Source organism: Vulpes lagopus, chromosome 5 (assembly GCF_018345385.1).
Source record: "Vulpes lagopus strain Blue_001 chromosome 5, ASM1834538v1, whole genome shotgun sequence".
In the NCBI taxonomy this organism is placed as follows: Eukaryota; Metazoa; Chordata; class Mammalia; order Carnivora; family Canidae; genus Vulpes; species Vulpes lagopus.
Window position 1 is genome coordinate 74,207,345 of NC_054828.1, and position 23,923 is coordinate 74,231,267.

Genomic DNA, 23,923 nt, shown 5'->3' on the forward strand with positions numbered 1-23,923 from the left:
TTAAAACTTTCACATGGAAAAGCTATGATGCACAAAATGCTAAGACAACTTTGAAAAAGGAAAACAAACATAAGAGTTACAGGGGTAACTTGTCCTACTAGACTTCAAAAGATTTACAAACCTTTTTAATTGGGGATCCCTGGGTGGCTCAGCGGTTGAGCGCCTGCCTTTGGCCCAGGGCCTGACCCTGGAGTCCTGGGATTGAGTCCCACATCGGGCTCCCTGCATGGAGCCTGCTTCTCCCTCTGCCTGTGTCTCTTCTTCTCTCTCTGTATCTCACATGAATAAATAAATAAAATCTTTAAAAAAATGAATAAATAAAATCTTTAAAAAAAACTTTTTAATTAAAAGTGTGTGTTATTGAAAGAGCAATAGAAAGAAAGCAAATTGGTGAGCTCAGAAACTGACCTTTGTATATATGGGAATTTGGTATATGATAGAGGTTTCCCATCACAATGGGAAAACAAATAAATAAGCTCCCTACTTCATATCATAAACAAAAACTAAATTCCAAATGAAATAAAGACCTAAAAGCAATGACCATAAAAAAGAAAAATATAATATTCTAAAACTATGAGGATTAAATGAGTGTATCTTTTTTACATTGGAATGAAAAACATTTTCTTAAATAAGACCAAAAAAGCATATATCAAAGGTAAAAGTGAATAAATTTTTCTACATCAATATTGTAAAATTTCATATAGAAAAAGTCAATATAAGCTAGATATCTGTGAAAGACTGAGAGAAGATATTTTTAGGATATAAAACTGTTGAAGATTAGTAGCCAGAATATATATATATATATAAAACTACAAAACACTAAGTAAAGCAACAATACAATAGGAAAATGAACAAAACATATGAGGCATTTCACAGAAAACTCGAATGGTCCATGATGTGTTAAAAGATGTTCAACCTCATTAGTAATTAAGAATATGCAAATTATTTTTAAAATGCTAGTTCATCCTACCCCTGTCTCTACTTAGCTAACCATTCTAACACTTAGATGTACCTAGATATATTTTTCTTTCTATAAATAACCTAATACATATTACTATCACTAAAGACATTTTGGGGATGCCTGGGTGGCTCAGCGGTTGAGTGTCTGCATCAGCTCAGGGTGTGATCCCTGGAGGAGTCCCGCATCAGGCTCCCTGCAGGGAGCCTGCTTTTCCCACTGCCTATGTCTCTCCCTCTCTTTCTGTGTTTCTCATGAATAAATAAAATCTTTAAAAAAAAAAAAAAAGACATTTTGAATTGATGAACCAAGGAATAGCTGAGTGAGCATGAGAGAGTAGTAGTGATGGATGGTCACAGGTTTTCATAGGAAATTCTGGAGGAAGCTGGATGATTCAGGAGCTTAATCCTAATCTCCTCATAAATAAATTTTTCCATCTGAAAATTGGTGTTTTGAGGTAAAGTGAATTATCAAAATGATGAGGGATTAAAGGGTAAATTGGCACTGCTCCTATTTTGCTGAGTTTGTTCTACTGATCTGCTCCACTGGGGGCTCTTTTTGATGGCTTACTGTACCCACTTTGTCTCCAAAACCATAGGGGTGAGGGCCAGAGATAGCTGATGTAGTTAAATTTTAAATGAAACTGAAATGAAAGTTCACTTCCTCATTGTGGATGTCTCATGTGACAAGCCTGATTTCTTTTTAAAGTCAATTTAACTGAAGTCTCTTTGCTGCCTTAAAATCTTTGGAGAGGATTCACCACCAGGCATTATTAGTATGGGAGCACCTGCAGGTTCTTTCATGTATGTACTGTTTGTTCTTTTTCTACTGTTTGATCTTTAAACCCTCTGTTTGTGTCTTTAGCTTGCTGTGCTTGCCAGGCTTTAAATCTTTGGTTTCAGGAAGTAAACTAAAATATTGTGCCATTCAATTTGCCTCTTCTTTTTTTGACTAAAAAGAATCTATTTTTGAAAAGTTAATGTCTGCTTACACATCTAAACCTGTGCCTGAAACATAACTTTCTTTGGAATATAATTTGAAGAATGACATGGCTAAAATTCCAGCTCTCTTGAATTTAAAATAAAACAGAAAATAGAATCCAGTTTGAGGAAGGTAGTCACTGAATTACTGTTAAAGTCTTTTTGTATTAAATATAGAAGTGGTGTTTTCAAAAATTTACTTAAGTGCTTCCTTTGAAGTGGGTATTTTCGTTATTGGAAAAATGACTTAAAAATTAAATGATTCTAGGATTTGAAAACGATACATAGGAGTTGTCTTTCAACTACCTCTAAATGTTGTGGATATATAAATAGACCAGTTAAGAAGAGCCCCTGTATTCAAAACTTATTTAGATAAACTGATTTTTCAGTTTGCCTTCCTCTTACGGATAGGGGTGTGTGTGTGGCAATTTCCCTTGATTAGATTTGTTGGCGAATCCTGTAAAATCCCAGCCTCCCCCCCCTCCCCAATTCCCCCTACCTTGGATGAAACTTTGGTATACTAGATATTAAGAAATTTCTGAAAATTACTTTTTAAAGCGCTACAAAGTATTGGAAGTGGTATTAGAGTCATAAATCTACCATTACTCCCTGTGACAATAAATCACAGAAAGTTTCCTCTATAATTCTGATTTCTATTGTCCTTCTGACAGACTTTATGTTGCTATTTATTTTAATGAAAAAATATGGGCATAATATGTGCAGCTAACAACTATTCCTCTTATGTTACCTTTCCTTTAACACAAGGAAATGGCTGGTTGGGCTGCTTCCCTTGTGCTCCTATGCAGTGGCACAAGTACATAAAGATCCCACTCTGGATCATCACTGGAATCTCTGGAAGAAAACCTACGGCAAACAATACAAGGAAGAGGTTAGTGAGCAATTTGCTTTTACTCAAGTATTCTATGCTTTCTCCTCCTGAAACTTAGATTCTTATGAGCAATGTTTTCCATAAATGCTTACACACTCATTTCTTGCCAGATTCTATTCTTGGTACCAGAGAATATAGCAAGAAAAAAACAAAGTTCCTGTTTTTGGGAGCTCATATCTCAGCAGGCAAGACAGAAACTAAGTAAATAAATAAGCAGATATATAGTATGTTAGGTGGTGATAAGAGCAGTAGAGAAAAATAAAGCAAGACATTGGGGGTCTAATGAGACCTAGAGCTGGCGGCCTCTGGGAAACGGCTGTAAGAGGTTCAGAGAGATTATTCGCTATATATGATGGAATGCTTAAGGAAGCACCCTCATTGAAGGTTGAATTCTGGATGTGTGAGCCGAGAATTCATAGAAGTCAGGGAGCAAACAAAATCATAACTCGAATGAACATTCCAGGCCAAGGGGGATAGAGTACATATTCAAGGACAAAAAGACCTTATTTCAGTCCTGGGCACATAGAAGCATTACCAGATGTTTTTTACTTTCAATTCCCACTTTGTACTTTTGCTTTTACTTCAATGCATACTCATTGGTTGTCGTTTTTTTAAAGATTTTATTTATTTATTCATGAGAGTAAATTTCTCTCTCTCTGTGAGAGAGAGAACAGACATAGGCAGAGGGAGAGAGGCAGAGACATAGGCAGAGGAAGAAGCAGGCTCCCTTGTGGGGAGCCTGATGCAGAACTCAATCCCAGGACCCTGAGCAGAAGGCAGACACTCAACCACTGAGCCACCTAGGTGCCTCTCAATGCATACTTGCTGGTTTTTAAGATCTTAACCCTCGTGCTTCAAATAACTAAGTCCTATAACTATATCATATTTCTAAGCTTGGGGATGCCTGGCAGGCTCAGTCAGTAGACTCTTAATCACAACTATTAATGTCAGGGTCATTGAATTCAAGCCCCATGTTGAGCATAGTGCCTACTTAAAAAAATATACTTCTGAGGCCCAGCTGGCTGATTCAATCAGTGGAGCATGTAATTCTAAATCTTGGGATTGTAGGGTTGAGCCTCACATTGGGTATAGAGATTGCTTAAAAATAAAACCTCTAGGGACGCCTGGGTAGCTCCGTGGTTGAACATCTGCCTTCAGCTCAGAGCGTGATCCCAGGATCTGGGATCTGGGATCTTTTAAAAAAATCTTTTAAAGGAATGTACTTTTTAAAAAATAAAGATTTTATTTATTTATTTATTTTAAAAATTTTATTTATTTATTCTTGAGAGACACAGAGAGAGAGGCAGAGACACTGGCAGAGGAAGAAGCAGGCTCCCCACAGGAGCCCGATGAGGGATTCCATCCTGGATCCTGGGATCACGCCCTGAGCTGAAGGCAGATGCTCAACCCCTGAGCCACCCAGGCTTCCCATTTTCTTAGTAGTGATGAATTTTACCCTCTGAAGGCAGATGCTCAACCCCTGAGCCACCCAGGCTTCCCATTTTCTTAGTAGTGATGAATTTTACCCTCATCCAGTCCCCTTTAGAAACAGGCCTCTAATTTCGAAGTTAACTAGAGTTAGATGTTCAGTTAGCACCATTATCTGGTTAAATGAATACTATCTCTCTTTTTAATGACTCCAGTCCCTTGGAATGAATGAAAATTACTTTTTTTTTTTTAATTTTTATTTATTTATGATAGTCACAGAGAGATAGAGAGAGAGGCAGAGACACAGGCAGAGGGAGAAGCAGGCTCCATGCACCAGGAGCCCGACGTGGGATTCGATCCCGGGTCTCCAGGATCGCGCCCTGGGCCAAAGGCAGGCGCCAAACCGCTGCGCCACCCAGGGATCCCTGAAAATTACTTTTGATTAGTATCCTACCTTTATAATTTATCTCAAAGTTCATATAATATAATGCTACTGCACACTTAATAAACTACAGTATAGTATAAACATGACTTTTCTATGCACAGGGAAACCAAAATCTTCATTTGATTCACTTTATTCTGATATTTGCTTTACCACAGTAGTCTGGAACTGAACCTCCAATATCTTTAACATATATGCCTGTGACTATGTTCTTCTTCCTTACATTTTAGAATGAGGAAGTAGCACGGCGTCTCATCTGGGAAAAAAATCTAAAATTTGTGATGCTTCACAATCTGGAACACTCAATGGGAATGCATTCATATGATCTAGGCATGAACCATCTGGGAGACATGGTAAGTAAATTACAAATAATCCTACTTTCATCTATGGGTAAGAATGATTTCCATTTCCCCAAAGGCAATCTGAAGGTAAACAGCAAAGTAATATGTGTGTGTGTGTGTGTGTGTGTGTACGAAGTTAGAAAACAGTAGAATTTAAGGACAGAAGAATTTGAAGATTCCTTGTTTAGTCGTACTGTGACCACCTTCCTTAATAAATTTTTTAGAGGAATATTTGAAACTCACAGGCTACTATTGCTTTTTGTTTTTTATTAATTCTAGAATGCATTGCCTAAATATTACTCACAATCTTTTAGAGTAAGTTACCATACTTAGGTACCCCTAAAGTGATAATTCAGTATGGTTCCACCTGCTTTCTTAATGAGGGAGTGTGGGTTTTTAACATCACAAATACTCTCCATTAGTTTTTAGATTTTTTTCTACCCTACAAAACTTTACTGTTGAGACCAAAATTAAGAATCATAGTACCTCTTGGAAGAGAACACCCCAGGTAGATTAAATTTCTATTTAAATGCAGGCATCTCTTTTGTAATTCTTTCTCAAAAGGAAAACCAGTTCAGTCCACTTTTTAAACAGCCCTTTTATAAAATTCGGCCTTGCTTTAAACCAAAAATCTGCCTTCCTGTAACTTCTAGTTTTTACTATTTTCTTCTTCCCAATGCCTGACTGGGTGCTAAGACAAAGTGTGAAAGAAATCCAGATAATTCCCCTATCAGACAGCAGTACCCATGTTGGTCACAACTACCACTAATTTTCTCAGTTGTTAAATATATTAAAAGTTACAGTTATTAGAATACTGAAAAGAGGGGTGTCTGGGTGGCTCAGTTGGTTAAGTGTCTGCCTCCGGCTCAGGTCATGATCCCAGGGTCCTGGGATGGCGTTGGGCTCCCTGCTCAGCGGGAAGTCTGTTTCTCCCTCTCCCTGTGCCCCTCTCTCCTGCCCATGCTCTGTCTCTCTCTTTCTCTCTCTCTCAAATAAATAAATAAAATCTTAAAAAAAAGAAAAAGAATATTGAAAAGAAGGTCATAAGTGAATATATTTGCCTTGTAGACTGGTGAAGAAGTGATATCTTTGATGGGTTCCCTGAGAGTTCCCAGCCAATGGCAGAGAAATGTCACTTATAGGTCAAACTCTAATCAGAAATTGCCTGATTCTGTGGACTGGAGAGAGAAGGGGTGTGTTACTGAAGTGAAATACCAGGTGAGTATTGTCATCCCAGGCTTATGTACCCCAGGAAGAGTTTCTTTTCTGTCAACACTTAGTCTAGCTACATAATTTGGCAGTGGAATCTCCCTTATGTTCTTTCTTTCTTTTTTCTTTTTTTTTAAATTTTATTTATTTATTCATGAGAGACATACAGAGAGAAAGAGAGGCAGAGACACAGGCAGAGGGAGAAGCAGGCTCCATGCACCGGGAGCCCGATGTGGGACTCGATCCCGGGTCTCCAGGATCGCGCCCTGGGCCAAAGGCAGGCGCCAAACCGCTGCGCCACCCAGGGATCCCCCTTAACATGTTTTTTAGGGGAATATTTGAAACTCTCAGGCTACTATTTCTTTTGTTTTTTATTAATTCTAGAAAACATTGCCTAAAGATTACTCACAATCCTTTAGGGTAAGTTACCAAACTTATATAAATCTAAATTGATAGAACACCAATGGTTACAGCCACATTAGATAAAACTATGAATTGAGCAAATAGAGTTCTTTAAGGCAGACTTTTAGTGCTCATACTATCCATCAACTGCACTGGACCTTCCACCAAGCCAATTGTTTGAGAAACAGTATTGTGTGTGAGAGAGTATCGATCAGGAGGTTTCTTCCTCCATTTCAGTGTTGAAAGAGAGGAGGAACCTAGAGCTGAGAGTAGCCTATAAATTGTACCAGTCAAGTAAACTCATGACTACGCTTGCATTGTTACAATAAGAAATACAGTACAGTTTTTAAAAATTTGTTCCTGTTTTTGTATATCCGTTAGTTTGCTTTAAGGGGTGCTTGGGTGGCTTAGTTGGTTAAGCATCTGACTCTTGAGCTCAGCTCAGCTCTTGATCTCAGAGTCATGAGTTCAAGATCCAGGTTGGGCTCTACACTGGGTACAGAGCCTACTTAAAAAAAAAAAAAAGCAGCAAAAATCCTCAATTAGTTAGAGATAACTAAGGGCAAAACACGTGCATCACCTCAGAGGTCAGGATAAGGGAGAGGAACTAAGTGTTCTAAGCAGTATCCCCTGGCTGGTGACCAATGAAGAAAGTAAAAATTAAAAAAAATTTTTTTTATTAGAGTTCAATTTGCCAACATATAGCATAATACCCAGTGCTCATCCGGCCAAGTGCCCCCCTCAATACCCATCACCCAGTCACCCCAACCCCCCGCCCACTTCCCCTTCCACTACCCCTTGTTCATTTCCCAGAGTTAGGTGTCTCTCATGTTTTGTCACCCTCACTGATATTTTCACTCATTTTCTCTCCGAGAAAGTAAAATTTAAGAAGTAAATGGACTGCCAGTATCTTATTCTTTTCTACCTAGATATTTTTCTTGTAATTAGTTTTGGGTTTCTTATTAGAGCTTCTCTAAAATAAAAACTTGGGAGCAGCCCAGGTGGCTCAGCGGTTTAGCGCTGCCTTCAGCCTAGGGCATGATCCTGGAGACCAGGGATCGAGTCCCATGTCAAGTTCCCTGCATGGAGCCTGCTTCTCCCTCTGCCTGTGTTTCTGCCTCTCTCTCTGTCTCTCATGAATAAATAAAATAAAATAATAAAATAAAATAAAATAAAATAAAACAAAATAAAAGCTTGGGGGCACCTGGCTGGCTTAGTCAGTAGGAGCATGCAACTCTCAACATCAGAATCATGCATTCAAGCCCCATGTTGGGCATAGAGCCTACTTTAAAAAATAAAGTACAATAAAATGGAAGTTTGGGGGGAAAAAATAAAGTTTGGGAAGATCCAATGCATGTTTAGGTGTTAGCTATAAATAATTTAACAAGGGGCAGCCTGGGTGGCTCGGCGGTTTAGCACCGCCTTCAGCCCAGCACATGATCCTGGGGACCTTGGATCGAGTCCCACATTGGGCTCCCTGCATGGAGCCTGCTTCTCCCTCTGCCTGTGTCTCTCTCTATGTCTCTCATGAATAAATAAATAATAAATAAATAAACAAACAAATAAATAAATAATTTAACAAGCTCCTTTCTCTGCATGCTTGCATTTTAATGGGTGATTTTGCTTAAACCGAAAGTAAAATCAGCGGCACGTGGGTGGCTCAGTGGTTGGGCGTCTGCCTTCGACTCAGGTCGTGATCCTGGGATGGAGTCCCGCATCAGGCTCCCTGCTCAGCAGGGAATCTGCTTCTCCCTCTGCCTATGTTTTTACCCCTCTCTGTGTCTCTCATGAATAAATAAATAAATAAAATCTTTTAAAAAATCAAATTAAATTTGCTTCCTTTGGGTAGAGAACAAGGTGGAATGAAGGAATATCCGAATTAGAACAATTATGATAGGGCTCTGGACCTTTTTTAACTAAAGCAGCTTTGTGTTTTTCTGTTTGTTTATGCTTCCCTGTAAAAGATCTTTGATCAAAAAATTATGAAGCTAAAAATGTTTGAAAAGATTTAACCTTATATTTTCGGGCCTTATTTGACAAGAGAAAGGGTATTTTAGGTCAAGAGAATCATCCTAGCTCCTCTCAAAATCACTGTACTGTAGATGACTGTCTACCTCATTTATAGGTAAAGATAGCTGGGATCTAGCACATGCTCAGTAAGTACTGTTTCTTAATATATTTGACCATGGCAATTATGCTTTGAGCTCAGCCATTTGCAAATCTCTATCAATATTGGACCTTGTTCTGAGAAGAGAACAATCAAGTATTTAGTCTTCATGTCCATGTCTAAGAAATGAAGAAATTGTAATGGGGGAGGAGCTGACATGTGTTGGGAGGTGCCCAGTTTGTGTTATAGAAGTCTTCCTTACTGACTTTTTACGATTGCCTTTGTGACTTTGTCTCTATTTTAGGGTTCTTGTGGTGCTTGTTGGGCTTTCAGCGCTGTGGGGGCCCTGGAAGCACAACTGAAGCTAAAAACAGGAAAGCTGGTGTCTCTGAGTGCACAGAACCTGGTAGATTGCTCAACTGAAAAATATGGGAATAAAGGCTGCAATGGCGGTTTCATGACAACTGCTTTCCAGTATATTATTGATAACAACGGCATTGATTCAGAAGCTTCCTATCCCTACAAAGCCATGGTATGTCACAAACTTTTTGTGCTATTCTATGACTTTATGCTATCCCTTACTAACTGAAATAAACTCACAACCAAGCCAATTGCTTGAGAAGCAGTATATGAAAATCCTGATCAGGAATTCTTATATTTTTGAGAGTTTTCTTCCTTATTCAATAGTCTTAATTTATCAGAGACAGAATGGTTTTAAGCAAGTAGAATTCATGCTTAAAGAAATGGATTTTCAATAAACCTCAGAATTCTCTGTCTACCTGGCATTTCAACTTGTTTTTCCTACGGCCTCCCATGCTCAACCTTATTCTCAGATCATTGACAACATCAATCTTCTACCAAAACACTAACTACATAATGCTGTCTTCTTCCTCTTCACAAGCTCATGACATATTTTATTAAATTAATATATCCATATTACAGAAAATTTAGAAAAGTTAAAAAATACCACTCCAAAACCTACATTAACCACCATTGTTTTGGTTTATTTCTTTCAAGTTCTTTTTCTTATTAAGCATTTAAAAGGATGCACAACAAAAGTGAATTTATTTTTTTTTTCAAAAGTGAATTTATAACCTCTTTTCCTTTTTTTTTTTTTTTTTTAAGATTTTACTTATTTATTCATGAGAGACACAGAAAGAGACAGAGAGAGGCAGAGGGAGAAGCAGGCTCCATGCAGGGAGCCCGACGCAGAACTCGATCCCGGGTCCCCAGGATCACACCCTGGGCCGAAGGCGCTAAATCGCTGAGCCATCCAGGCTACCCCTATAACCTCTCTTTTCCTATTAAAATATACTCTCTAAATGTTTTTCAGATTACATGGTCTTTATAAACCTTCATTTAAACGGCAGATCATCAGGGGATCCCTGGGTGGCTCAGCGGTTTAGCGCCTGCCTTTGGCCCAGGGCGTGAACCTGGAGTCCCGGGATCGAGTCCCACGATGGGCTCCCTGCATGGAGCCTGCTTCTGTGTCTCTGCCTCTGTGTTTCTCATGAGTAAATAAATAAAAATAAAATCTTGGGGATCCCTGGCTGGCTCAGCGGTTTAGCACCTGCCTTTGGCCCAGGGTGCGATCCTGGAGTCCTGGGATCCAGTCCCACGTCGGGCTCCCTGCATGGAGTCTGCTTCTATCTCTGCCTCTCTCCTCTCTCTCTCTCTATGTCTACATGAATAAATATATTTTTAAAAAATCTTTAAAAAAAACTGCAGATCATCTTGCAGGCATTATATTATCAAAAATATTTTAAAGTTCTAAGAGCACCTGGGTGGCTTAGTGGTTGAATGTCTGCCTTTGGCTCAGGGTGTGATCCCGGGGTCCTGGGATCTCATCCCACATCAGGCTCCCCACAGGGAGCCTGCTTTTCATGAATAAATAAATAAAATCTTTAAAAAAAGATTTTAAAGTTCTAGTATAGAGTTCATGATCTTTACATAGTATACTCCCATAATCCACTTGAGAGTCTAAGGGATGTTATGATGCATGCATGAAGATGTTCACAATTTAAAACAATATAATAGTTACGTATTTCCTCTGTTACTGGTGAAACATTGAACTGTTTTGGAAGATTTTATTTTTCTTTCTTTAAAAGGAGGAAGGAAACTTAGACATTTGAAAAACTAAATTAGGAAAGAAAACATATTTGAAATCCAGACTTAGGATGTTGGTGATTTATAAAGGAAGTTGAAGTATACTTCTTTATCTGATTTATACCTTTTTTTGCAGAATGGAAAGTGCAGATATGACTCAAAAAATCGAGCTGCCACATGTTCAAAGTATACTGAACTTCCCTTTGGCAGTGAAGATGCCTTAAAAGAAGCTGTGGCCAATAAAGGACCTGTGTCTGTGGCTATAGATGCGAGCCACTATTCTTTCTTCCTGTACAGAAGTGGTAAAAACTCTGATATATTATCCTTTTGTTATATGCTGCCCCTGCATCACAAGAAAGAATATTATCATTCCCCATCACCTCAACTCTGAGTGTTCAGGTTAAACAAAATCCTCCATTTCGCGTATATGTTTTATACCCAGTTCTAATTAGTAAAGGAATACTCATCAAAACTTACTACTACTACATGCCAAGTACTATGATAAATTCTTTCTCTGCATTATCTTATTTAATCCTCACAATAACTCTTATTTACAGATGAACAAATCTTAGACAGTTAATTTGCCTAAAGTCATATAGTCTGGAAGTGATCAGCTAGCTAGGATTAGAAACCATGCTACTTTGACTCCAGAGCCTGGGCTCCTAACTCCTGTAGCCACTGTGCACCGTAGGTATAGTATTGCAGTATACAAGGAGAACACCCACCAGTGTTAGAGCATTGTGTTAAACAAAGTAAATGGGGGATCCCTGGGTGGCTCAGCGGTTTAGCGCCTGCCTTCGGGCCCAGGGCTTGATCCTGGAGTCCCAGGATCAAGTCCTGCATCAGGCTCCCTGCATGGAGCCTGCTTCTCCCTCTGCTTGTGACTCTGCCTCTCTCTCTCTCTCTCTCTCTCTATCTGTTTCTCATGAATGAATAAATAAAATCTTTAAATAAATAAATAAATGGCTATACTGATTTTTAAAAAAATCTCACCCTAAAGATCATTTCATCTAGGAAAGCATAAAAATATAGAGAATAAACAATTTAGGAATATATACAAAGAAATACAGTAATTGAAGAGTCAATTATATTGACTCTGTTATATAGAGATCTAAGTTAAAAATAATTAGAAAAAGGGGGTGCTGAATGTCTCAATTGGTTAAATGTCCAACTCTTGATTTCAGCTCAGGTCATGATCTGAGAGTAGTGAGACTTAGCCCCGTGTCAGGCTGTACGTGCTCAGCACAGAGTCTGCTTGAGATTCTCTCTCTCCCTCTGCCCCTCGCACTGCTCATGGTCACTTGAGAGCTCTTCAAATAAGTAAGTAAGTAAGTAAATAAATAAATAAATAAGATCCTTAAAAAATTAGATAAAAGTAGCTGTTTATCAAAGATTTCCAAGGGAGCTGTGATTGAACTGATACCAACCTTGGCAAGAAAACTGACAAATACAGCATTGATGGCAAAGAATTATAAACTCTAGTTTAATGAGAGTATATGTTTCTAAAATTATAATTTAACTTACCATGTATATAAAATAGTCTACTAAAAGCAATGGCATTTTCAAATGTCCTTCATTGCCACGTACCATTCACTCTTTTTCTTCACCTGTATTTTATTCTCAGGTGTCTACTATGAACCATCCTGTACTCAGAATGTGAATCATGGAGTATTAGTGGTTGGCTATGGTAACCTTAATGGGAGAGACTACTGGCTTGTGAAAAACAGGTAATATATTTGCACTTTAATGTATATTTAATTAAAATAAGGAATTCAAAGGAGCTTCAAAAAATGCATTCCTAAGATTATGATGATGAGGATCATGATAATGACAATGATAAACATTTATAGCTTCTTATAAAGTGACATTCTAAATTAATTACTCAGTGCCCCTATTTCTTCACTTCCTATTCTGGCTTCAGCAGTTTGTTTTCATGATTTATCTTCTGGAATACTTGATAATTCTTTCTCAGTCTCCTTTATAAATATCTATTCCTTTGCTCAGCCCCTAAATATTGGTCTTTCCTCCAGGGCTCCATCCTTTCCCCAGTACACTCCTCCTCCTCCCCTCCCCCCTTTCCCCTCCTCTTCTTCCTCCTCTTCCTTCTTCTTCTTCTACTTAAGATTTTATTTATTTATTTCAGAGAGAGCAGAGAGCACAAATGGGGAATGGGGAGCGGGAGTGGGGAGGCAGAGGGAGAGGGAAAAGCACACTCCCTGCTGAGCAGGGAGCCCAATGCAGGGCTATACCCCAGGACCCTGGGATCATGACATGAGCTGAAAGCAGAAACTTAACCAACTGAGCTACCCAGGCACCCTGCTCATTATTCTTCTTAGCCTACATTTTTCTGGGTACTATCACTCCATTCTTAGGATTTTAGCTATAACCTATATGCTGATAGCTTTCAAATCTCAGCTCTAGCTCTATCCTCTGCTCTGAAATTTGGACTTATTTATCTGGACATACCCATTTCTATGCATCTTAGTTTCTCCAAATTCAATATGTCCAAAGAATTCAGAACCCTCTCTACCCTATTGTCCTCCCCAGAACTTCCTATATCACTAAATGGCAATAACACACAACAAAGTCACTCAATTAGATACTATGGATTTGTTGTAGGCCCCTCCAGATCTAATCAAGCAACAAGTCAAACTAGTTTTCCATGTATCTGTCCTTGCTTCTGTCCCCTCTCCATTTCTTCCATTATTGCTTTGGTACAGATGTCTCTTGCCCAAACTATTCCTATAGCCTTCAAACTGGTCTCCTTTACTCTCAAACCCATCTTTTGTGCTGCTTCCAAACTGGTTTGTTTCAAATATGACAAACTGGGCTTATACCTGTTCTACAGAGTACCATTTGATATAAAATTAATGTTCCCTAGTAGAGAAGACAAGTCATCTATGTTGTGGTCCCTGCCTGCCTTGCCAGGCTCAATTGTTGACACTTATTTCACACTTTTCTTTCCAGTTAAATTGAACTCTACACAGAGTTCCCATATATATCATTTTACCTTTAATATCTTCATATCTTGGTTATACTGTTCTCTTTGCCTGGAGTATTCTTTTTCCTCACTTGGTTTATTCCTCCTTTTCCTCTAAAACCAGCTAAGGCATTCTCCATACCAGAAATTTCCCTTTAAATCCTTGGGCTAGTAAAATGACTTTTTCCTATGCTCCCCAAATGTCTTATGCATACTGGAGTATTTTATACATTATATTTAAAATGTATATTTACCTATCTATCCCTCTAATATTCTGTATGCCCCTTTTGGGTAAAGATTTGTATTGTCCTTGAATCCTTAGCACAATACATGGCACACAAAAAAGATGGTAGTATTTGTATGGCCTATTGGGAAGTAGTTGAGGGATACAACATCCTGGTTCACTTGTAATCTATTCACAGCACTGATAAGCTTGGGCCTGGATAAGTGATAACATTTTTATATGAAGCATTATTTTTTCACTTACATCTTTTCTCTTGTCTGGTTCCTACAGTATATTGTTTGTTTATGTTTTCTTTTTTTTAAAGATTTTATTTATTTATTTATTCATGAGAGACACAGAGGAGAGAGAGGCAGAGACACAGGCAGAGGGAGAAGCAGGCTCCATGCATGGAGCCTGACGTGGGACTCAATCCTGGGTCTCCAGGATCAGGCCCTGGGCTGAAGGCGGCACTAAACCGCTGAGCCACCAGGGCTCCCTGTATATGTTTTCTTGTTGACTTCCCATCTCTATTGAAACCGTTCTTCTTGAAGACCATTTATATCTTTTAATGTTTAAATTCAAAACCTATTTTCAGCACTTATTCAGTTGATGAGAATTTACTAGGCATCTACAATGTGATGGCATTATCCAAGCCCTGGAGATACAAAAATTAATGAGAAATCATCCTGTTCCAAAGAAGCTCACATGACAGTCCAGTGGGGAATTAGATATATTTTAACAATAAAATACAACCCATCATGGTATAATGATAGATGTCTCTCAATGGCTATGGGGCCGTGGATGAGGAGATGCCTAACTGCCTAAAAGTTTCACAGAGAAGGCACTAGTTACTTGCATTAAGTTTTCAGATGAGTGGAATTGCTCACGTGTTAGGAGGAAAATAAATTGCCCAATCACCCAAAAAGGATATGTAATAGCACAGAAATGTGAAAAATTTCTCTTCTTTATAAACTCTCTGCTGTATTTATTTCTTTGGCATCTATGACATAACACTATCCTGACTCATTTTGCTATATTAGTTTTAGCCTCATTTCTTATTTTCTTCCACCTGTCCCTTATGCTCCAGCTCCAGCTGTACTAAAACAAACTCATCTGCAACTTGAGTTTCAACTACTGCCACTATGTGAATGATACCAAATTCACAATCTCTAAAAATAACCTCTCTACTAAGCAACAACCTTCCATGTCCAACTTCCAACTTGACAGCTTTAGCGAAAAATCCAAATTTCCAGAGCATCTGGGTTGGCTCAGTCAGTTAAACAACTGACTCTTGGTTTCAGCTCAGGTTGCGGTCTCATGGGTCATAAGATCAAGCCCTGCACCCGACAACTCCATGCCCAGTGGGAGTCTGCTTGAAGATTCTCTCCCTTTGCCCCTCCCCACTATGTGTGCATGCTATCTCTCTCTCTCAAATAAATAAATCTTAAAAAAAAAAATCCAAAATTCCCACCTGCCTACCCTATGACTCACAACACACACATACACACACACACACACACGCACACACACACACACTCTCTCTCTCTCTCAACAAGTCTAATTCAAATTCCCTCTCTCCTTCCATGTAAACTCCCATTCCATCCTCCACCCCTCAAAAGTATTTTAGAATAATCCCAAGGGAAAAATCACTCCCTGTTTTGAGTAATTCATCACCATCTTCATGTTATCAAAGCCTTGGTATCATCTTAGACTCTTTTTTTTTCTCCCTCAATCCACAAGCCTTATTCATTTGGCCTTTGAACCTTATTTTATACTTCTTTCTATTCCTGTTCCAATTCAGATTTTACTGTCACCCAGCTATGGAAGTAAATTTTTAAAATATAGATCATATAAACCCATTTTCAAAAATTTTAAATAGTTTACCATTATCATCATAATGAAGTACAAATGCCCAGCCAGGCATTCAAGATTCTCCATCATCTAGTTTCCAGCATAGCTCTCTAGACTTTTCTTTCCCTATGTTCTCATGCCTCCATATTTACACTCTGGCCACAGTGAACTACTTACTCATCATTCCCTAAGTTTATAGGCATTTAGCTAATACTACTTCTTTACTTGTGCTGTTTCAGCTTCCTGAAATGCCCTTAAAGCCCATTGCTGCCTACCAAAATCCCAATTGTTAATGGTGAAGTGGGCACTGTCATGCATTCTAGTGGAAGAATAAATTGTTACAATCCTTCTTGAAAGCAATATGAATCAAGAACGTTTTAACTATTCACATTCTTTGTCCAATTTTTTCTCATTTCTTGGAATCTATATGAGGAAAATAATCCTAAACATGGGGAAACTTCATAGCCAACTTATGTAAATTGTAGCATTCATTCATTCTTCTTTGATAGTGAAAACCAGTAAGCAACCAAGAATGTCTAACGTAGGGACAATATTAAACTATTACACAATCAAGCCCATGTATTAGGAATTATATTTACTCAGACTATTATTAGTAACCTAATAAAATACTTGGAATATATGTTTAAATGGAGAATATATATAAACATAAAATTTATATGTAATATAAATATTAAATTTAAATGTAATACAAATATTAAATTTAAAATAGTATGCCCAATTTCTCTGATTTATGTTATACTAAAGGACCGGAAGGTGTTATGCCAGATGTTAATAATGATTATCTTTTTCTACCTTTATGTATTTTCAAAAATCTTTAACAAGTATCATTACTTTTAGAATGAAAAAACCTCACTAAAAATTCTATTCATTCTTAAAACCTACCTCACATGCTATCTCCTCCATATTCCATTAATTTACTCAGAATTGTTTCTCTAAATTCTAAGCTTTAGAAATGCCTTATAAATTCTAGCTATTTCTGTAAAATATGCTCCATCACTAGAATATAAACTTCTTAAAGGTAGAATAGTCTCTTATTCATTTTTGCATCTTTATTCATACCTTGATTCAACAAACATATACTGAGTATTTACCAAGTGACAGAGTGCCAAGCAGATTTGGCAATGAAAAATACAGCCTTTTTATCATCCTTTGAGTTACCCATAGTCTTATAGAGTCAGAAAAACAGATAGTTGCATGTACTGAACATTGCAATAGAATGTGATAAACATTAAGCGTGTAGAAGCACAGAAGAGTACTTGGCCTAACATGGGAAGTCAGGAAAGGCCTTTTTAGCTAGTTATTTGAATGAGTATTAAAAGACGAGAAGGAATTTGTCACATGAAAAAGAGCAATCAAGGCAGAGGAAAGGTGCAAAAGCCCACAGTGAGAAAACTAAATGAGTTAAGGAAACTGCATGTTCTTTTTTTTTTTTTTTTCCTTTTATAAAGGTTGTAGTATAAGATGACTGTTAGAGAAGTGAAATAGAAAGGGACCAAATTACAAGAGACCACAGTGATCACTGGCATTGAGTACTAACAAGGAGAGACTGGATATGGACATGGACATGAATTCCAGACTCTGCAAGAGGTTGACTCAAGCAAAATCCTCTTAGATCATCTGACCTTTCTTAATGATCTCTTATCATCTTTTATATCTTCCTTTTGTTTATACTTAGTCTTTCTGGGAGATATGTAACATTGATACATGTCCCTGAATTTTTCTCATCTTTCTGAACATAGGTATTTAGCTTCTTTATATAATTCACTATAGCATAGTGAGTAACAGCAGTAAGAATTCTTGGTTAGAATAGTAGTTCCCTTGGGGCACCTGGGTTAAGCCTCTCTTGGTTTTGGCTCAGGTCCTGATCTCAGATCAAGCCCCGCATCAGTCTCCACACTTAGCTCAGAGTCTCCTTGAGATTCTTTCCTTCTCCCTTTCCCTCCCCTTCTGCCCCTCTCTCCTGTATGAATGCACTCTCTCTCTCAGATAAATAAATAAAATCTTTAAATGTCCATCGAGGGCAGCCCCGGTAGCACAGTGGTTTAGCACCACCTTCAGCCCGGGGCGTGATCCTGGAGACCCTGGATCGAGTCCCACGTCGGGCTCCCTGCATGGAACCTGCTTCTCCCTCTGCTGTGTCTCTGCCTCTCTCTCTGTCTGTCATGAATAAGTAAATAAAATCTTTTTTAAAAAATAAAATAAATAGGTCATGGGGATATAATGTACAGTATAGAGAATATAGTCAATAATATTGTAATAACAATATTAACAATAACAATTGTAATTGTATGGTGATGAGTGGTAACTATACTTATCATGAGGATCATTTGTAATGTATAAAAATATCAAATCACTGTGATATTCACTTGAAACTAATAGGATATTGTATGTCAATTATGCTTTTTTTCCAAAGGAGGGGAGTTTAATCTAATCTACAGATCAGTGAGTGATGAAGGCCCATAGCTTTTGGGCATAGATTAATTTTTACCTGGGGGAAAAAATTAAAGGCATTAACCATAAGCTCATGGTAACCTTAAACACAGACATACACACACACCCAAAAACTAAGAAAGCACCCAGAACACCTTTTAAGCAATATCTGGTGAACTCTCCAAGATAAATATTGCAAAATAAATGAGCCTCTAGATAATGAAGTAAATTGATGGAGATGATGGATGGGGGACAGAAATGCCTCCTTTTGATCCATAAGTGGATTAAGTTATTAAAGTACAAGTTGGAAAAAAGAACATATTCCATTTTTCCTCACTGAAAGCTACTGTCTGATCTTTCAAGAGATCCTGACTCTTAGAGTTAATGTTCTACATTAAACATCATAGGGCTCTACATTAAATTCATATGTATTGCCTCCTCTCCATGGAATCAAAGGCTGGGTAAGAGTTTAAAAAGGAAAAAGTTATAATCTAATGATTTTTCTTAGAGATTTCTCTACAAAGAGATTAAGAATGTACATATTGGGACTCCTGGGTGGCTCAGCAGTTGTGCGTCTGCCTTTGGCTCAAGGCATGATTCCTGGCCCAAGGATCCAGTCCCGCATCAGGCTGCCTGCGGAGAACTCACTTCTCCCTGTCTGTGTCTCTGCTTCTCTCTCTGTATCTCTCATGAATAAATAAAAAAAAAATCTTTAAAAAAAAAAGAATATACATATTGGTTTATAACTCAAATAAGATTATTTATTCCCGCTACTCCAATGAAATCACTCTTGTTAAAATTAGCAATCACCTCCGTTTTGCTTCATGAAATAGTTTTCAGGTCTCATCTCTCCTGTACTCTTAACGTTTACTGTATGTTTAACTCTGCTTTCTGAAGCACTTTATTTGACTTTCAGGGGACCATACACTCCTGGTTTTTGTCCTATTTTACCTCTCAGTCTCCTGAGTATCTTAGTTCCTTTTATTCTTCTTCACTTTTAAATATTATAATGCCAGGGGCCTCAATTTCTCTATGCTAATTCTTTAGATGATCTCATTTAGTGTCATGGTTTTAAACAACAAACAGCTGATGACTCTCAACTTTGTACCTTCAGCCCTAACCTCTTTCCTGAGCTCCAGACTCCATGTTTGACCTCTGCACCTGAGTATCTATAGGTCTCTTTAACTTAACATATCTAAAATAGAGCACTTGACTCCCTGCTACTGCTCCAGTTTTTCCTACCTCAATAAATGCCAAACAGCATTTACGGCAGGTCAAAATTATTGGAGGCATCCTTTCTTTCTTCATCTGATACCTCTCACATCATTAGCAAATACTGTTATTTCTATCATCATTAAATTTTCCCAAATCTTACCACTCCTCAGTATCTCTACTGTTACCACTGTGGTTCAAGTCACCATCCATCTTTCTCTTGGTCTACTGCAATAATCTCCTAACTGGTAGTCACTTCCCCTCTTGTTCGCTTACAGTCAATCCTCTACACAGTAACCAGATTGATCTTTCTAAAGCATACACCAGATTTTGTGACTCTCCTGCCCCAAATGCTCTAATGGCTTTCCTTCACATTCAGAATAAATCCATTACCTATGAAACCATGGCAATTTCTGGCCTCAGCTTGTCTCTCCAGCCACATCTCCCACTACATTCACCTGTTTCACTCAGCTTCAAGAACACTAGCCTTTTTTTTTCAGTACCTTTTCTCAAGGTACACTTGCTATTTCTCACACATCAAGATTATTACAGCTCCTTTTCCTGAACTTTGCATCATTTGCACCTTCACTTTATTGTCTTTGGTCAAATATTTCCTCAGAGAAGCATTCCCTGACAACTCCTTCTAAAATGTAGCCCTGATTCCCCTTATTCTGCTTTATTTTTCTTTATAGTACTTACATTTTATCACATTATTTATTTGTTCATTGTATGTTTCCTATGTAGGCTTTGAAAAGACTTTGTCTATCTTGTTTACCTCCATAATCTTAATAATGCCTAGAATAGTATCTGGCACAGCCTAAGAAGCTCAGAAGTGTAGTTTATTACAAAGGAAACTGGCATACATTCTAGAAAGAATGTCTAACAAGTCAGTAATCTATAATATACAGGGAGAAGGTAGGTGGCCAACAATCTTACTTTGTCAAAGACTAATGGGGTTCCCAGGCCATAGTACTTTTTTTAAAAGCTAGAATTGTCCCAAACTGGACTGTTATTTACCCTAGAAAAATGCTGTATTTTTTTTTAAAGATTTTATTTATTTATTCTTGAGAATACAGAGAGAGAGAGAGGCAGAGACACAGGCAGATGGAGAAGCAGGTTCCATACAGGGAGCCCGACGTGGGACTTGAGGGACTTGATCCCTGTCTCCAGCATCAGGCCCTGGGCCGAATGCGGCGCTAAACTGCTGAGCTACCCGGTCTGCCCAAGGCTGTATTTTTTTAAAAAGGGGATGGACTCTACTTGAGTCCAATCAAATGTACTCAAACTTGGATAACAGCAAACATAGCCACCTCTACTTACTGAGTATTTAGTGTGCAAATATTTTAAATACACTTTCTCACTTAATTTTTAAGATAATCTATGAGATACACACTTTGTCTCCATGTCTCCTGGATCTCCAGGATCAGGCCCTGGGCTGAAAGTGGTGCAAAACCGCTGAGCTACCTGGGCTGCCCTACCTATGAGAAAGTCTTACCTCAGCTCCACTTCTAGGTCAAAAAGCTGTTTGAGAGCTGCACTTTTTATTATTTACTTTGGAATTTCCTACCTGATGCCTTTTCCATAGTAGTCATTCAAAAATATTTCTTTTAATTTTTTTTTTTTTTTTTTTAATTTTATTTATTTATGATAGTCATACAGAGAGAAAGAGAGAGAGGCAGAGACACAGGCAGAGGGAGAAGCAGGCTCCATGCGCCGGGAGCCTGATGTGGGATTCGATCCCGGGTCTCCAGGATCGCGCCCTGGGCCAAAGGCAGGCGCCAAACCGCTGCGCCACCCAGGGATCCCCAAAAATATTTCTTTTAAAAATATATATATTTAAATTCAATTTGCCAACATGTAGTCTAACAGCCAGTCAAAAATATTTCTTTTTTTTTTTTTTTAATTTTTTTTTTTTAATTTTTATTTATTTATGATAGTCACAGAGAGAGAGAGAGAGAGGCAGAGACACAGGCAGAGGGAGAAGCAGGCTCCATGCACCGGGAGCCTGATGTGGGATTCGATCCCGGGTCTCCAGGATCGCGCCCTGGGCCAAAGACAAGCGCCAAACCGCTGCGCCACCCAGGGATCCCTCAAAAATATTTCTTAATTGACATTCTCTAAAGGAATCTAAGTTTGAGGGATGCCTGGGTGGCTCAGCGATTGAGCATCTGCCTTTGGCTCAGGTCGTATTCCCGGAGTCCCAGGATCTAGTCCCATATGGGGCTCCCTGCATGGAGCCTGCTTCTCCCCCTGCCTATGTCTCTGGCTCTCTTGTGAATAAATAAGTATTTGTTTATTTTCTGTGTCTCTTGTGAATAAATAAATAAAATCTTTAAAAAGGGGGGGGGCAGCCCTGGTGGCTCAGCAGTTTAGTGCCACCTTCGGCCCAGGGCGTGAGCCTGGAGACCAGGGATCGAGTCCTGCGTCTGGCTCCCTGCATGGAGCCTGCTTCTCCCTCTGCCTCTCTCTCTCTCTCTCTCTCTCTCTCTCTCTCTCTCTGTGTCTCTCATGAATAAATAAATTAAAATCTTAAAAAAAGGGAGGGATCTAAGTTTGATAGAAAATAATGGCCTATGGTCCTGTTATGCAAAAACATTTAGAGGTGGGGCCTTGGAAAGAACAATAACACCCTTTCCCTGCAGGAAGTGTATTTACAAAGTAGGAGGATTAAAGGTTTGGGTTGAAATTTATATTGTTTTCCTTAGGTATTAAGTCTCTTTATCAATATAGCACTAAAGCCTTCCAAACTATCCTTTGAAAATTGCCTAAAAGCCCTGGGGAAATTGTTATACTATTTTGTTCTAATTTTGTTTTGTAGCTTAGCTTTTCATATATAATCACTTTAGGAGAAAAACAATCTAGGAGATAAAAATTTGATAATGTGATTTAATTATATTCATTTGTAATTTTGTGTTATTTCTTTTTCTAAAGCTGGGGCCTCAACTTTGGTGACCAAGGATATATTCGGATGGCAAGAAACAGTGGAAATCACTGTGGGATTGCTAGTTATCCCTCTTACCCAGAAATCTAGACCTCTTCATTTTATAACAAGTCCAAAAAATTGAAACACTTTCTCTTAATTTAATTTTACCTGCTATAATAGTAAAAATAAGTGTGTCGTGACCATTGTATTTGCTCTACTAACAGAATATATAGTTTGGTTCCCTATTTTTTTAACTTTGAAGATATTGGAAAATATTTGCTACATAAGTTAATAATGCGCTATAGATATAACTGTATGAGAATTGGTTAACCTAAGAAATCTGTCATGTTTGTTTTGTCACCATCTTGTTTTATATACTTTGTCATTTTAAGTTCCCTTATACCCTTTCCCTTTTGTAATATGATGGCATATAAACACTCAATAAATATCTCTTTTCAACTTTGTATCATTACCCACATACATTCTTTTCTTATCCTTAGGTAACTATTTTAATCTATCATGAGGATGTAAATTGTAGTATGCTGGTGAAGGGCTCTGGCAACTTTCATGAAGACACTACTAGATTATTAATATCCTAAGGGCTCAGATTATATTGTTGCACATTAAAGGATTCAGTAATTTTTTTAAGGTAGACAAATACTTAAGACACAATCTGTTTTCAAGAACTTTAGAAGAATAATTTTAATGATCATAAAATACTAATTCAAATTATTTTTACCTAGTCACAGGAATTTGGCCAGAATCTTTTGGGAGCAAATAATTAAGCCAACCTGAACAAAATAACCAAACTGCATCTTATTTAAAATAGTCCATTACTGGAGCACCTGGATGGCTCAGTCAATTAAGTGTCCTACTCTTGACCTCAGCTCGGGTCTTGATCTCAGGGTTGGGGAGTTGAGGCCCTTCACTGGGCTTCACGCTGGGTGCAGAGCCTACTTAAAAAAAAAAAAAAAAGTCCATTACTGATATTTTTAATCTAACTCAGATTGAGCTTCCTTCCAACTGCTCTAGAATAGTAGACAGATTCTGAAGATGCAGTAAGAACTTTATATTTGGGGGCACCTGGGTGACTCAGTCAGTTAAATAACTGACTCTTGATTTCAGTTCAGGTCATAATCTCAGGGTTGTGAGATGGAACCCCAAGATGGGCTCTTTGCTGGGTTGGAGCCTGCTTAAGTAAGATTCTCTCTTTTCCTCTCCATCCAGCCTTTCTACTTCTAAAAAATAAATAAATAAAATTTATTAAGTTCATGCCTATGACATGAAAAATGTGTGAGATGATATAATTAGTTTATCTTAAATGAACTTAAACTAATTTCACTATATTTGGTTCATTCTCCATAAATAATTTTTTAAAGATATTTATGTATTTATTTATTTGAGAGAGAGAGAGGGAGAGG

At 38.1% G+C, this 23,923-nt stretch overlaps 1 protein-coding gene across 1 annotated transcript; it reads left to right on the top strand.

The window, feature by feature from the left end:
* Nucleotides 1-1,613: 1,613 nt before the first annotated feature.
* CTSS (cathepsin S) lies at nucleotides 1,614-22,966 on the top strand. The gene is made up of 8 exons (XM_041757454.1): nucleotides 1,614-1,761; nucleotides 2,704-2,827; nucleotides 4,928-5,050; nucleotides 6,107-6,256; nucleotides 9,061-9,288; nucleotides 10,999-11,164; nucleotides 12,487-12,589; nucleotides 22,511-22,966. The coding sequence occupies exons 1-8, from the start codon at nucleotides 1,736-1,738 to the stop codon at nucleotides 22,608-22,610; spliced, it is 1,020 nt and encodes a 339-aa protein (XP_041613388.1). The 5' UTR covers nucleotides 1,614-1,735; the 3' UTR covers nucleotides 22,611-22,966.
* Nucleotides 22,967-23,923: the final 957 nt, after the last annotated feature.

Excerpts from the sequence above, each read along its gene's own strand:
- CTSS (XM_041757454.1), top strand. The coding sequence starts at position 1,736 with ATGGGAGCACCTGCAGGTTCTTTCAT. Across the intron at positions 5,051-6,106 it reads TGAACCATCTGGGAGACATG|ACTGGTGAAGAAGTGATATC; the intron begins GTAAGTAAATTA and ends TTTGCCTTGTAG. Across the intron at positions 12,590-22,510 it reads TACTGGCTTGTGAAAAACAG|CTGGGGCCTCAACTTTGGTG; the intron begins GTAATATATTTG and ends CTTTTTCTAAAG.